The following is a 17,197-nucleotide window of genomic DNA, read 5'->3' on the forward strand; positions in this document are numbered from 1 at the left end:
TTAGTTTTGCTTTTATAATTTTTAGTTTTTGTTGTTTTTAAATATGTCTATATAGTTTTATCAATTTTTTTTTTTTTTTTTTCAGTTAACCTATTTTATTTCAACATCAAAAATTTGAATTAAAAAAAATATTTTTTTTAGTTAACTATAATAACCCTGGATTAGGTCTGCAAAATTTGGACCAAAATGTTGTGATTATATTTTAATATGATAATAATAATAATAATAATAATAATGTATTATTATTACTCAAAAATATTAAAATAAAAATATTACTATTGTAATATTTCATTGTAAAATAAAAATGAGTTTTTAAAGGAAAAATAATGATAATAATATAATATAAAATAAAATTGAATTTACAATACATAATAATAATTTAATTTTATAATGATTGTGTGTAAAAGAACACAGTGGCACGCTTAAATGGGAAACATGCAAAATGTTATATTTTGATTTTAGTTCTATTTTGATTAATCATGAAACCCTAATATAGTATCACTATTGCTTAGATTCAGGGTTAATGATTTAGACAAGCCCTTAACCCTAAGTATATAGATGTTTTTGCTACGGGCTTGAACCATCCAGAACATTCCAGCATAACAACGTGCTGACAAGCACTCAGAGCAACTTAGCCACCGTAACGCAACGCACTGGCAACCACCCACAACATCCCAGCATTGTAGCTAGGACGCACCACTCACATTTTCTTTAGAAAAAGTCAAATCTCTCTCTTGTTCTCTTGTACAAACGCACACTGCACGCTGCATTATGAGGCCAGAATGTCAATGTCGAGATGTTTGTATAACACTGTGTCAATCCTGAGTCAACACTTCATCTGTGAATCTACATCTACAGTCCTGAACAAAGGAGCGCGCGTGCATCTCGATTCTGTGTGTGTGTGTGTGTGTGTGTGTGTGTGTGTTTTACGCTTTGGTTCAGTTGGGAGTCCCAGAAGTTCAGGCAAGACATTGCCGGTCACGCACTAAAGCCCAAGACTCTTAACTGCATAAAATACTGATTTCTATCCAGCATTCTAGTCCTGCTGCATTGGAGTCTGATCTCGTGCTTTTTGTCAGTCTTCTAATATGTGTATGAGAGAGAGAGATGAACAGAGTCAGGCCACAGTGGGGTGTGCTTGTGAAGGGTATACCTTCATGAAGGTCTGCCAAGCAGGCCACACACACACACACACACACACAGCCAAACTTTACACATTAATCCTCAACTTTCACTCTCTGCATTTAAGCAATGTTGAATTAAGTTGATTGTAGAAATACTTATTTTAGTCCAGCTAACAAATACATAAACCCGTAAACATATCCTTAAAATCAATCTATCTATCAGTACATTTGTCTATCTCGCTCTCTTTCTCTTTCCGTCACAATCATGCATATGTCTTCAGCAACCACCCAGCAAAAACTTCCACCTTCTATCTACTGTATGTGTAACCTTCAAACTGCAGACATCTCTTCAAACTGCTCAAGCACTCAAACTAAACATGACTGGAATTCAGTACATCAAATTAAAGGACACTTGCAAGGCTGTTTTCTTAACTTTAAGACAAGTGTTTGTCTTGTTTCCACAAACTCCTTTTCTAGCTGGACTTTAAATATACTGACACAGTCTAAAAACAGACCTGCTCTCATACATGATGAGAATGTTTATTGTGAATGTTTGGACCAGAATTAACACAACGGCATGACTAAAGTGCCATTTCCTACTAAACTCATGAATCTATGAATTAGCCTGGCGTGTTTTTTTTTTGTGGGCGTGTGAATGACGCCAAGTGTACGGCCTGAATCAGGCGACGTCTGGCTGAACGGTGCATGCGTAAATGACTTCTGAAGCTTCTTACACTCAACTCACGCCAATGCAGGGGAGGATTTTCTTCTTTTCTTTCTCTTTTTAATGGTTCCAAACTCTTAAAGGCACAGTTGATCCAAAAAAACTGTCATCATTTACTCACCCTGATGCCGTTCCAGAAGCACATGGCGTTTTTCCTCCTGTGGAGCACAAAAGGGGATGCAGAATGTCAAAGCTGTGGCTTCCCAAAATGTTCAATAAACATTGCTTTATTAGATACATATCCATTCAATTCAACCATCAGCGTACTGCTCATCATCATTGACTCAGTTTCTCGTTTTCAGGTCACAAGCAGTTCATGACCTATAAGTACGTCACGGGTTAGGAAGTTTCATAAGCCCTTGCCTGACTTCACTGATTACAATCCCTAATCTATGGCTTATTAAGACATGATATGTCAACATTGTGACAGGTGCCAGTGGATTACGCACTTCCTCTGATTCATCCAGCAGACGTGCCAAACAGACGGTCAACCTGAGCAAAGTTTGGCAGACTGTGACGTCATTTCAGAGATGGGATAAGGGAGTTTTCCTTTTTCCCATTTAATTGAAGATGGATAATCCTGTTTGCGCGTTTCAGGTCAGACCATTCAGATGGGGATTCATTGAAATCATTTATAAATCACATGGCTTTTAATGTTCAGTAAATATTTTTATAAATAGCTTTTTAGCGGTAACAGAGAGGCAGGGTTTGTGTCAAGAGGGGGAAAGTCAAGTCAGCTCTGAGAGAGCAAGAGCAAAAGAGAGAGAGAGAGAGAGAGAGAGAGATGCGGAAATCTTTCCGTTGAGACACAGCAAGGACAAACTATCGATCTGATCCACACTCCTGTCAACACAGACCATCCAGAGCACAGAATCACGCCAACTCTCTCTCTCTCTCTCTGTTCTGCTCTCTTTAACATTACACATACTTTATAAATTCACATAAAAAACTAAAAGAATTCTACTGTATATCAATTTCCATAAATGATTCTGCTCTGAGAAATACAAGGGTGACTCTCACAAAACCTGTCAAAGAACATGTCCGGGTCAAATTTCTCCCAAAACATTTAAAGTAAGAATATAGAATTATAGTTTGCATAAAAACAAAAGCGCATTTTAGGATCATTAAGAATTTTTACATTACTTTCATGACTATTAAGTACTTCCCTGACACACTTATACTTAATGCAAACAAGCTAAATAATAATCATAATAATAATTATTATTATAGTTAAGCATTTATATTTTTATGCCAATTTAATACAAATTATTTTTTATATTTTATTTATACTTTATGACAATTTGATCAAATAAAAATAAATCTTTATAATGACAATCAACATTGAGAATAATGGGAATTATGATCAAAACAAACATCCAGGTGCATAAATGAGAATCTTTATGCAATTTTTGACTGAATGTCATGGAAATAAATAAATAAAACAAACTATTTTACCATCACAATTCATCTATGGGTTTGACTCAGGCTGGCCCGGCTGATGTGTCTTTCATGAAGGGTTGAAAATGAGCCGTCCAATTCTCTTTTAATCATTAAATTAAGTCTTTGCATTAATGCTCGTTTACTAGAGAACTGATGTAAATCAGTCGACCTGTTGGCCCTAATGGAAATTCTGTCATACTATATTTGCATATTAGAACACACAGTGGCCCCGAAAAGTAATTGGACATGACACATTGGGGTACATATTCATTGCATAAATAACAAACAAGTGTCTGTATGTGTATGTCTCAAATGCTGCAGGAACTTTAACATCTTCATTGTTTTTGCTCAATGTCTTGCAATCAGCTGTTGTTTTGGTGGTTTTTAGTCTGTTCACACAGGTAGAAAAACCACAGGTGTAGTAATTAACTAACAAACAAACCCAACATGTCAGTTTTTTCTATGCAACATAAGACTTACTGTTTATCATTTAAAACGCAAAAACTATTTAATGTGCTATATTAAAAAAAAAAAAAACACAGATTTTAAACACATTATGCGTGTTTTCTAAGTATAATTTTTGGGGAACCGTACTAAAGTGTAAATTTAAACTCTCAAAGTGATCAATACGGGTTTTAATTTTATTGTATTTTTTATTGTTTGGCAACACATTAGACATGAAGAACCATTTGACTATAAAATGGATCTTATGTCTCTTTGGAGATTTTTTTTTAAAGTTATTGCTGTAACCTACCAACCCGGAGCACTGATGGTAAATATTGTACTGAGAGTTGCTCTATCAGCATTTCTGGATGAGAGTCCGAGGAAACTGAGAGAATCCGTTCAATAAAAGAGGAAAAAGGCGAACCAGAGGTTTCCCCGAGCAGGGAGGTCTGGAGTGCGTAAAAACGCGGATTCCCTGGTGCCTCAAGAGTGGGACGCTTCAGTTTCAGCCCCTTCAACAGCCGGGCCAGCCTGACTCAAACCCGCAGATAGTGATTGAGAGTGATGCTTAAATGGATTAGAGAGAGAGGGAGGGAGAGGGAGAGAGAGGGGAGGGAGATTTGCCATGAAGCTTTCTGCCCTTGAGCACACAGGGCAAATCTGATCCAGTAAAGTAGACAGCGCGCGCACCACAAGTCCACATTCTCACTTTCGGACACTTCACTAGTACTCACGCACCCTCCTCCGGTAATTCAGCATCCCCTGCAGAAGTAGGGCACCATCCTCCCCTGACAAACCGACGGAGCGTGCATTAAAAAACTCTCCGGCAGAGAGAGATAAAGATAAAAAACAAACACGGAAGAACCGCATCCTCACTGCGGGAGGCGATGCCGTTTCCACACGGACGCAAGTCGAGCGCTCGGTGAGTCCATCTCAACTACTTCAGCGACCCGGATGAACGCACGCAGCTCCCGTTTCCGAAACGAGCCTGTCAAAGCGGCTCACTTTTGATTCATGTTTGAAACGCCAAAAAGTTGCTTTTGCTCGAGTTTGCACGTAAAACCAGCCCTCTTGCTGGTTCATCTCTTCCGCAGTTCTTCATCTTTAGTGTCGGGACGCGCGCGCGGCACACCCCGTGCGTCTCCGTCCGCTCTGCAGAGGGAAGACCGATTGCAAACTGTTTTCTGATGCTAAACTACCAGAGTTATCAACTTTAGTCACGTTTTGTGTCACATTACGGATGTTGCATTGGCTGCAGGGTGTGCATGAGGAATATCTAGGCTTGTTTTGAGTTTTATTACAGTATCTACAGTATGGAGGAGTAGCCTGTTCTGTCTGCGAGTGGAACTTGTACGGTTTTTACGTGAGGCAATACGAAAATGTACTATATAACAGTTTTTATTACTTTTCTATGCCTGTCAAATAATCGGGTTGTGGTTAATGAAGGATTTGGACGTTATGTAGACTACTATGTGTTTGTTAAATCTGAGGTAAAAACTGGTAGTTGTATTACAATCATTACGGTAAGGTTGAATATTAAAGTTGACAAATGCATATCATTAAATCATATAATATACATTTACCAACCTACAGTATATAAACTGTTAAATGACTTAAAAGTTCGCCACAACTGGCCTCCCAAAGCCCATGCACAGAATACATCTAAAAAACAACAACTACTCAACATTAAATGCACTTAAATTATAACTTTTTTAATAAAACCTAATGTGATCCTTTGTGCATTCTTAAAACGACCATTTCCCCATAATTGAAATGCCAGTTCATACATTTTTATTTGTAGAACGTTTAAATATTTTACCATTAGAGCGCATGCAATTCAATCTAAAAATATATTTTGTTTACAGTAAAATTACATGCAAATATATTTTCCACTTGATCTGAAAAAAGTGTCTTAATGCAATCAGGTCGACAAAGTCATATGAAATATTTTTGACTTGAATAGATCCTACCATGTGAAGCACATGGTTACTTTACCTGATTTTTACATGCATGCATTGCATTTGCAATCTTAGAAATGGATGTCATCGCTATGCGTGTATTTGCACGTGAGACCATTCCTCACTCCTCCCATTTCCCAATGGAAATGACATGTGGTTCATTCAGGAAACTATACCGTGCAACATTTAACATACGATATCAGTGTGCAATATCTGTATGATATATATATATATCGCACATTCCTTTCGCTACTCTTCCTCAAAGTCCTACCTTATATAATGTCTGTCTGTGAAGTGTGTATGTATGTATGTGTGTGTGTGTGTGTGTGTGTGTGTGTGCGTGCATGTACCTGGCAAATTAGACCATCAGCAGAAAGCAGCGCTAGAAAAAAACAGGCTGACATCAAGTGCTTGTGTACAGAAGATCAGTGAAGTTATACACTAAAATGTGTGGTGTTTGCTTTCAGGACCATGGACAGCAGCTGCTGAGTGAAGGATGCGACCAGGCAGATATTTCTGAGCTTGGAAAAGGAGAAACCCACTTCATGTGACCTTCGGGACATAAATATGCTCTGCGGAGACGCAGTCCAGGAGCTGCTATGGATGTAGGTCCAAGTAAAAGCATCAGCACCTTTGACCCAACATATCAGGACAGTGTCCAAACACACAGAAGTAAGACCGAAGTCAATACACAAAAAAATAAACTTGCTTTACAAAAACTCCCCTCAAACTTATAACAACAAAACATTTATGCACATTTTTCGATATATCTGACTTTTTCCTTTTGGAGTAAACGAAAGCATGGTCGTGGCGAAGTTATGGGATGTTTTAACCTGACCACAGGCGCTGCTGTTCCATGTTAACACGTCACACCTCTGAACCCACGGTGGTCCCTTTCCCGTTTCTCCAGACTCTCGTAAATCCCCTCTCGGTCGCGCGCCTGCCATGCGTGCACACGCGGGACTCCTCTACCTGCTGGTGCACGTGCTGGCGAGAGCAAGAGGCCAGTACGACCTGTGCAAGTCTCTCGTGAGCACGGACGAAGGCTCCGTGTGGGAGCATTATGCGTGCCAACCCAAAGCCCAGGCCATGAAGGAGTACATGCGCATCCGTGTCGAGCCGCCGGGCATCACCTGTGGGAACCCGCCGGAGAGATTCTGCACCCTGGTGAGTCCTCTTTAAGAAGTTACTACTTTTATTGATCAAGGAAGCATTAAGTTGATCGAAAGTGACAGTAAAGACATTTATAGTGTTAAAAAATATTTCTCTTTCAAATTTTCACAGAAAATATTCGGCAGCACAACTGTTTTCAAACTTTATAATAATCAGAAATGTTTCTTGAGCAGCAAATCAGCATCTTATAATGATTTATGAAGATCATGTGACACTGAAGACTGGAGTAATGATGCTGAAAATTCAGCTTTGCATCACAGGAATAAATTACATTTTAACATATAGTTACATAGAAAACAGATATTTTCAGTTGTAATAATATTTCTCAATATTACTGTTTTACTGAATTTTTGATCAAATAAATGCAGCCTTGGTGAGCAGAAGAAACTTATGAATGGTTGTGCAGGTGTTCTGAGAAATCGAGCCACAGGCTCTGTAAAATATATTAAAGTGTTAAAATCAATATTAACCCCAAAAACATATCAAATACCAACTTTGAAAATCCACCAGAAATAGTAAACCATCCGGGAAACTTTCGCCTGCATTTGTCAACATGCTACTGTAAGATCGGGGGACATATTAATTCCAATCTTGCATACTATTCGGGACAGACAGTATGTGAAATGGGGAAGTAGAGTGTGATATAAATACACACCATGCTAATTCCTGTTTCTCACAACCAGAAATTCAAAGATTATGTGTCACATGGTCAGCAGGCTTGACATCGATGTGTTTCTTCTTGCATGCTTTTTTTCTGCTCATTAGCCTGACAAATACAATCAAGTGAAGGAATAGTTCACCAAAAATCAAGCATCGCATCAGTTCAGACAGGCCACGTCAGTCAAGCTCAGCTGTCAGCTGTTCTTGACGTGTACCAATCCAGTTTTAACACTTGCGGTCCATTTAAATTCCCATTCTCAGCATCTCTTCTATAGCATCGCTGCTCGCAAATCAAACTCCCTTCTCCATCCCCAACTCCACCTAACTGAACCTGTAATTGAATCTGAATTTTTTTCGGTATACAGTTCACTATATTGCAAGCATTCTCTATCATGTATTTTGTATTTTATACAGCTCATGTAAATTGTGAATTGTAATTATGTATGCATATACTGGATCTGTTCTGTACCCCAGGGGGGTTTGACTTGCTGCTCTCCCCGCTCTGTCCAAGCATGGCTGCATGGACAGGTGTGGGGAGTTTTGCCCAGAACAGAACCATACCGCCAACACTAACTGTATGCTATATAATTATAATAACTATACTTTGACAAAGTGGTCCTGACTAAAATGAATATTTGCTGACAGTTTACTCATCCACAGGCCATCCAAGATGTAGATGTGTTTGTTTGTTCATGGGAAGAGATTTGGAAAATGTAGCATTGCATTTGTTGCTCAGCAATGATCCTCTGCAGTGAATGGGTGCCGTCAGAATGAGAGTCCAAACAGCTGATAAAAACATTACACAATCCACAAGTAATCCACACCACTCCAGTCCATCAGTTAACATCTTGTGAAGCCAAAAGCTGCGTGTTTGTAAGAAACAAATTCATCATTAAGACATTTTAAACTTCAAACCATTGCTTCACCCAGTGAACTATTCTTTTATGATTACTGCTCAACAGTTGCACTCGTTCATCTGATTAACTGATGCATTGAGTTTGCATCTTCTGGTTGGTCTTAAAGCTTTGTTTTAGAAAATAAAACCAAAAATCTGACAAAATGCAGTCAGCGACTGCAGCAGAAAAAATGCAGCTGAGGTCAGCAGGCGTGGAGAGCAGAAGGCAGAGGTGTTGTTTACCCACGTGGGTTTGTTGGCAGAGTCAGGCTCACAGGAACAGAGGACTGGGAGGATGTCGAATTTCACTTCGCTTATAGCAGGGTCAGCAGGATATTCTCAAGGGCAAGGAGGTCACACGGTGCACTATGGGATTTATAAAGTGATATCGGGGTGGACAACAAACAGAATCAAGAGATATTCCATCAGTCAATGAGTTCTGAAAGTAAAATAAAATTTGATTGGTGTTTGCCCGTGCAAAATTTGCGCAGCTGTAAATGTGACCACACCTCTGGGATGTTGTGGATGGTTGCTGAGGTGTTGCTATGCAGTTGCCGTGGTGTTCTGGATGGTTGCTAGGTTGTTTCTTTCTGTCTGGTGCAGGGTTATTTACATTTATTCAGTTTGCAGATGCTTTTACACAAAGCAACTGACAGTCGAGGAAATCAACAAGTGGTTATTATAGTTAACAAACTAAAACCATTAAAAAAAATCATTGCTTAAAACAGAATGAATTTTAACTGAAATAATTTTATTTCAGCATTTCTCACAATCATTTAGTTTAACTTGATGTAACAACTAATAAAATAAATAATAAAGAATTAAATCTACAGATATATAGACATAAAAAATGATCAAAAAAGTACTAACATTGAAATAAAAACTGAAAATATAAAAGATTTACAAGTAAAATTGTATAAATTCAATTTATTAATTTACGTATTTTTTAATTATTTATTTGTCAAATTAATTTAAAACAGAATCTTAATGATACTAAAATAATAGGTGCTTATAGATATAGATATGACTCGGGCCCATCCTTCAATGTAAGGCTGGGACATTTTTTTCACCTGTTTAATGCTTTAGCTTAAGAGCAACAGTAACAGTGATGCTTGACTTTGCAGAAGAAAAAAAGAAGCAAAAGGTTGTGCAGGCTGAAGAGAACAAGAGCGTAAATAAATACTAGTGTCAGGGGAAAAGAGGTAATACAACCCTGATTAAATTATCCAGACACTGCAATGTCGTGCACAAACAAACAAACTTTGTTCACTATGATTGTGCCTTTTCACAAAGAAGCTGATAAATCTCTGCCGGAAAATACACATACACAGTACAGTTATTGGTCTCGCGTGAGAGCCGGAAATGGACACAGCCCTCACATAATTAACAGTTAATCATCTGTTTAATGTAAGGCTAAAGGAGACCCATTTTCCCATACTCGCACTCACTTTCACAACTTAAAGGGATAGTTCACCCAAAAATCACATTTCTGTCATGATTTACTTAGACAAGACTTGGAATATGGTGTTAAGATTACTGTATGTGATCAGGCTAGAATGAAATGTTTGGAGCGGGAGAGTGAGGTGCAACGCACAGGTCTTGAACCTGGTGAGACGCAGGAGGAGCCCGGCCAGGAGGCAACCCACAGAGCCCAGTCCCTCCACGCACCAGAGCCTCCAAATCCCAGCAGAGTAGTTCAGCAGCGGATCAAATGGCCCCCAGCCAGCAAACGGAACATTCTGCAAAACATTTCCCTATGTGTTTTATGATAAGTAAATGATGACAGAATAATCATTTTTGGGTGAACTTTCCCTTTCAATCATGATTGAGTAAATGAGTGTGTTAGCTTTTCCAGATCTGATTTAAGTAAGAATCAGAGTATCTTTTCAGAGTATCTTTGCATTCCACAATATAATTCTGTCATCATTTAATCACCATAAAACACAAAAGCAGATGTTTTGCAGAATCTTCACACTGTTATTTTCCATGCAGTGAAAGTAAATGGGGACAAATGCTGCCAAGCTTTAAAAACAAAATGCAAAAAGCACCATAAAAGTATAATAAAAGTAGTCATACATACAATTTAAGCATCATATTCCAAGTAATGTGAGTTTGGAACAGCATGAGCGTGAGTAAATAATGACAAAAATTGTGATTTTTGGGTGAACTATCCCTTTAAATATTGCTTGTGCAAATGTGGGTATGCATTAGCTTTTCCAGTTCTACTTTAAGTAAGAATCAGAATTTTTAGAGTAACTTTGCATGCCATAATATTCAATCAAATCCATCTAGGGGAGCAGTGCACCTAGAAATCACAATTTGTCCTCATTCTCTCACCCTCAAATTGTATGTATCACTACTTTTATGGTGCTTTTTAGTCATTATTTTAAAAGCTTGACATGCAGTGTTTCTCACTATTTACTTTCAATGCTTGAAAAATAACAGTGTGAACATTCTGCAAAACATCTGCTTTTGTGGTTTATGGCAAGCAAATCATTACAAAATTGTCTTTTTTTGTTGTTGAACTATCCCTTTAAACCCCACATTTGGATTTGTTTGAATATTGTGGCATGCAAAGCTACTTTAAAATACTGATTCTTATTTAAAACAGAACTGGAAAAGCTAACACACACTCATATACACACACAAACCCTTGAATTGCTGTGCCGGAGTCGGCCGCTAATGGACTGCCCTCTGGAATGTTCCTCGGGTCGTCCCGAGCTCTTTAATATTGATGGGGCCCCTAATGGTCCCGCAAGCAGACATCCACAGCGCACCCTTTTACATTCTAGACATGATGAGGTGGGGGCAGGCTGGCGCAGTCAGCACTTTACAACAGACGGGATCCTCCCTACTATCTCTCCTTCCAAGAAAATGACAAACGCAGATGACAGAGAAAAGCGGGGTGGAAACAGAGTACTGTTAACCGACAGCCAGGTTAATATTACTGAGAGTGTTAAAAAATTACAGCATCTTTGAAATACAGCTTGAGCCATGAAAACATACAGTAAGTTTCAGCGCTCAGAACTTCCTCGCCAGTCCAAATAGAGCGTCTATTAAAACTAAAAATACAAAAATGTCTTGTTTTAAAGTTCCACAATGCTCTGACTTAAGTTAGATAAACCCATCAACACATGACTGTCCACATTTACACATTAATTGCACTTACTCAGTGTTCAGAAACCTGGCCCACACACCTACAAGGAGGAAGACTATAAAAACACAATTATTCCAAAACAGCAGAAATATAAATAATAAAACCAAAAAGTTATGAAAAGAGAGAGTGTAAAAGGGTCAACTAAACAACTGTTTGTGGCACAAAAATGTAATGTAAATAATATACTTAAAAATTTAATAAATGTGTATATATACATGAATGAAGTTCATTTTTGCTTGATTTACTTCTACTATTTTTTATTACGAATCATTCATATAGACAAACTAAACGCCATCAAGTCAATTCCTAATGAATAAAAGTCCAGCCCTTAATTTTTCCTCTTTACACATCATATCCTGTTTCACTTGGAAATATGTCAGATTACGTAAGCAAAATGAGTTGCAAATGTTATTTCATGTGGAATTGAATAATCTCTCGCATTTCACAGCAGCTGCTCTTTTTCTAGTCTGTGTGTGTTACTGTGTGTTTCGGGTCCATTGCTGTGGTTATATGTGTGTGTGTGTTTGTGTGTGTGTGCCCGTCCCAGTTTGTGCATGATTCTGCCCAGGGTCCAAAATTAACACTCACTGAGCTGCATATGTGAGTAAAAATGGCCTTTGTAGAATTACTTCTCAGTTGGCTAGTAACTTAAACTGCAACATAATGCATGTAAAACATGTGTGTATATATATATATATATATATATATACACACACACATGGTATATATACTGTATATATATATATATATATATATCCTATTTTTTTCTATTGAATACCATGTGGTGACAAATATGTGCAAATTTTCTCATATTAAGCCACTAATATTAAAATATGTCTGTTCGCATTTATGTGGCTTGTTTTGTACAGTATATGATGCTGCAAACGAGACAATGACCTGCATTGTTTATCACAATAATACAAGAAAAACCGCAAAAATATTCCATTGTCACACACTCTTAAAAGATTGTCTTGCACTTGCTCAGGAATGGATCCTCTGCAGTGAATGGGTGCCGTCAGAATGAGAGTCCAAACAGCTGATAAAAACATCACAATAATCCACAGCACTCCAGATTGTCACACACTCTTAAAAGATTGTCTTGCACTTGCTCAGGAATGGATCCTCTGCAGTGAATGGGTGCCGTCAGAATGAGTGTCCAAACAGCTGATAAAAACATCACAATAATCCACAAGTAATCCACACCACTACAGACTATCAATTAATGTCTTGTGAAGCTAAAATCTGCGTTTGAAAAAAAAAAACATCAAGACGTTTTAACTTCAAACCGTCACTTCTGGCCAAAATACAATTTTCCCTGAAAAAAGCAATAGTATGGAAAGAGGACTTCTTTTTTATATATATATATATATATAATTTCAGTCGAAATTTCAGTTTCAAACAGTTTTTCACTTCACAAGATGTTAACTGATGGACTGGAGCGGTGTGGATTGTGTGATGTTTTTATTAGCTGATTGGGACTCTCATTCTGACGGCACCCATTCACTGCAGAGCATCCATTGCTGAGCAAGTGATGGAATGTTACATTTCTCCAAAACTGTTCTGATGAAGAAACAAACTCCTCTCACATTTTCAGCAATTGTTCTTTTTTGTCTGAACTATTCCTTTAAGAACATCCATGGAATCTTTCCATCGCACAAAAGGTTCCTTTATAGTGAAATGGTTCTTGAAAGAAATGATCACTGAAAGGTTCTTTAGAGAACCCAAAATGATTCTATGGCATCGCTGTGACCCTGCTGGTTTGTTTTCAAGTAGTTGATTCTTAGTTGGCTCATGTTGTCTGGGAAGAAAAAGTGAGAGAGAGAGAGAAAGAGAGAAAGACAGAGATCCCTAATGATGGGGGAATCACAGCTTAGTTCAGCGGAAAAAGGGAACAAACACAAACACACACCAAATAAGCATGTGTTGTTCATGCACACATCTCTCTGACAGCGCACAACCACAGTGCACATGAAATAGTAAGACGTGTGTCAATGTGTGAACGTGTGTGTGTGTGTGAAAGTAAAAAACCCTTGTGCTACACAACAGTGATCTCTGATTTAGAGGCACAAATGAGCCAGTGCTATAAATAGAAATGAGAAAGAGAGAGAGAGAGAGAGACGCAGGAAGTGAAGAAGAAAGAGGGGGAGGAAACAGGAAGGGAGAAGAGATATGACAGAAGATATGAAGATGCCAGAATAGAATACTAACATTATTTTACTGAACATACTGTATACTGCCTACTTTTTAAAAATAGCAAGTAAAACAGTAGGAAATATTCCATTTCACACAGTATCATGCTTCATGTGATCTCTGTCCCTTGTGAAAAAGAAGTGTGCTTAATTGCATTGAATGTGTAGTGTACTTCAAACCATAAAAGAATGTTTAATAAAACTGTACTTCCAGATCATATTAATTAAAAGCCACTTAAGTGTACTTAAAGGGAGAACACTTTCATGACTGTTTAACATGCTTAAGTACACCTTTAAAAAATGCACTTCGTAATAATGTCAAATCCTTTTTTATTAAAAATACATACTTAAAGTACATTTTAAATAAATATTTTTATAGATTTGTTAGCAATGCTTTAAAGAAGTACACTTACTTAGGTGCACACTAACATACTAAAGCACATATAAATTATTTGATTATAACTGTCATCTGATATTACATTTTAAATCTACTAAATTGCAAAAGACAATAGAAGTAATTATGAAATTACATATAAAGATGTACTTAGGAGGAGCAATCCTACTTAGGAGGGTAAAAAGCACTCTTAAGTTCAACTATAATTGCAATTTAGTATAATTTTAATATATTATGATGCTGAAAATTCAGCTGCGCATCACAGCAGTCATTTAAAAATATATTCAAATAGAAAGCAGTTATTTTAAATAGTAAAAGTATTTCTGTCCCCCTAACTTCTGAAATGATGGCTACGCCCCTGCACTGCCTTAAGTGCAAAATTATACAAAACACCATGTGCAATAAATAAATGTATTAATAATAATCATAATAAACAAATTTTTCATTCATGGCTGAATTTATCATCGATCTCAGAGTGTAAAATAGCTTTCTCTGGATAATATTAGAAATATGGCAACAGCAAAAATGTTCAGCCTGTCATTCCTGAATATCATAATATCCATAAGTATGCATAAATGATTGATTACATGTTAGGTTGTATGAGATTACTAGTACTGTTTATCTTAATACCCAGAGTACTAACGTGAAGAACTTATAAAGAAAGTTTCCAAAGCTCTGACCTCATAGTTTTTCATTTCGAAAAGACAAATGTGTTTGCAAGTCCTTTCCGACATGCCAGAACTTTTATTAAAGAACAGCCTTTTTAGGTTTTGCCATCTTGTGGATTTTGTCATGAAATGTGGTTGTAGCGGATTTTCCTTTGGCTATATTTACACTTAATCATGACACACACCTGTACGAAACACCAGGTGAGCGCCGCTGTTAGCAATTCTGTTTGCTTCTTCATTACTTTTATTTATTATTGCTATGCTTTTTTATTATACAAATATGGTAAAATTGTATGTTTGTGTATATATATATATTGCCCTACACCAACCCTACCCCTAAACCTACCCCTTACAGGAAACTTTCTGCATTTTTAGATTTTCAAAAAAAAACTCATTCTGAATGATTTATAAGCCTTTTGAATTATGGGGACACTGAAAATGTCCTCATAAATCACCTTCTCTTTGTAATACCTATGTCATACCCATGTTATTATACAAATTTGTCCTCATAAAATACATAAACATGCACACACACACACACAGATGGAAATATACACATGCATGCAACCACATGCATGCATACTGTACAGACACACTCAAGCAAGCAAAAACAATGGTACATGCATGCCAATAGATGCACACAAGCATCCAAACACCCAGACAAACACATATAGAAGAAATATACTTGCAAGCATAAGTATGCACATTTGCAAGCATGCTTAATACATGCACACAAGCACCCAAGTACACACAAACACAGATGCAAGCACATGCATCTATACTGGACAGACACATGTACAGACACGCTCAAGCATGCAAACACAACAATACATGCACACAAGTATGCAAACACACACATATAGATTAAATATACACGAAAGCATGCACACAAGCATGCATATGCACGTGCACACAAACACTCACATACAATCATGCAAAAACAACAATACAGGCATATGCATATGCATACACATACATACACATGTATTGTCAATACATCCACACAAGCATGCAAACGCCAAAGCACACACATATAGATGAAATATACATGCAAGTATACATGCATGCAAGCACACAATTGCAGTTGGAACTTATCATTGACTTTTATTGTTTTTATAAAAAATAGTACTACTGATATATGAGCTAACGCTATTTTTATTCACTTTCTAAACCTAACCCTCACTGAAAACATTATCTGTTTTACATTTTCATTATTTAGAATGTTAATTAAGCGGTTTTCCTCACGGGAACCATTGGCAGCTCTTCAGGATGCATGTGATTTCAGGTTTTACTATCATTCTGGGGACATTTGGTCCCTTCAATATAAACAAAAGCTTACCCACACACACACACACACACTCCACATACACAATGCACAAAGCGCACCGTAAGCATGCTAACGCTTTACTAAGTGTGTCAGGGGGTTGGGTTTCAATGGATTTGGGGGTTGAAGGTTTCAGTGTAACATTCTCCTCTTTAATCCAACTATAGTTTTAGCATGTCGGGGGTCAGAATGAGTTTGTGTGCTTGAATGCATGCATGCGTGCATGCATGTGTCCAGATGTTGCAGTCAGGTCAGATGATGGTGTCTGATCCTGTCTGTCTGCACTGAAGAAACAGACAGCTGTATTAGTGTAACAGAATGAGGTTTCTCTCTAATAGCATTACGGAGAAAAGAGGAGGAGAGAAGAAACAACAGATTTAGAGAGGGGTGCATCTTGAGGAAACAGAATTATGTTGAGCAGAAATGAGTGGCAGTGCAGAGGCCTGTAGGAACAGTTGTAGTGTGATCTTGGGGAAGAGGGTAACATTAAACCCCTGTCTTGGAGGGAGCTAACTAAGTCAGACCATCAGACAGAACAGAATTAGTGTACTGTAGAATGTGTCTGAAAGGATTAAGATGTACAGTTCGCACTGTATGAATTCAGAGGAATAACTAGTCAAGGAAATTTCCAAACTGTATGAGGTCTGTGGATCAAACGCATGAGCTTTGTTTGAAACACTTAGTAGCAACTAAACAGGATAATGCAATATGCAGTAGAACATTAAAAGCATTGAACATTACATAACTGGAACTGTAGAAGCTGCTAGACTGTTGTGGTGAACTCCAGGCTCATTTATGTTGCATACAAAATGGGAAAGGCTGACAAAAATCTGATAACTGATCTGATTGGCTGCTACACAACTTCTAGGAGTGAAAGTGCACAGGTTCTTATCAGTCCAACAGGAAAGTTGACGAACCAGGCTGCAACATGAGCTTTCGAGGATCAACTAGTTACTGGGCTTCTCTTTGGACAAACCTTAAAAAAACAAAAATATGCAAGAGGATGTTAGTAGCAATGTCAATGAGTTGTCTGATTTGATGGTATAA

At 37.6% G+C, this 17,197-nt stretch overlaps 1 protein-coding gene across 1 annotated transcript in view; it reads left to right on the forward strand.

Annotated features, from left to right (window-relative positions):
* The first annotated feature begins 4,364 nt into the window (after positions 1 to 4,364).
* LOC107599395 (uncharacterized) overlaps positions 4,365 to 17,197 on the forward strand; it is a 76,713-nt gene continuing 63,880 nt past the window's right edge. Inside the window, exons 1-2 of the mRNA XM_016290974.1 lie at positions 4,365 to 4,654; positions 6,158 to 6,857. Of these exons, the coding sequence (XP_016146460.1) occupies positions 6,636 to 6,857 (222 nt within the window). The 5' untranslated portion in view covers positions 4,365 to 4,654; positions 6,158 to 6,635. The remainder of the gene's footprint in view (positions 4,655 to 6,157; positions 6,858 to 17,197) is intronic.

Source organism: Sinocyclocheilus grahami, unplaced genomic scaffold (assembly GCF_001515645.1).
Source record: "Sinocyclocheilus grahami isolate Dianchi unplaced genomic scaffold, SAMN03320097.WGS_v1.1 scaffold265.1, whole genome shotgun sequence".
NCBI lineage: Eukaryota > Metazoa > Chordata > Actinopteri > Cypriniformes > Cyprinidae > Sinocyclocheilus > Sinocyclocheilus grahami.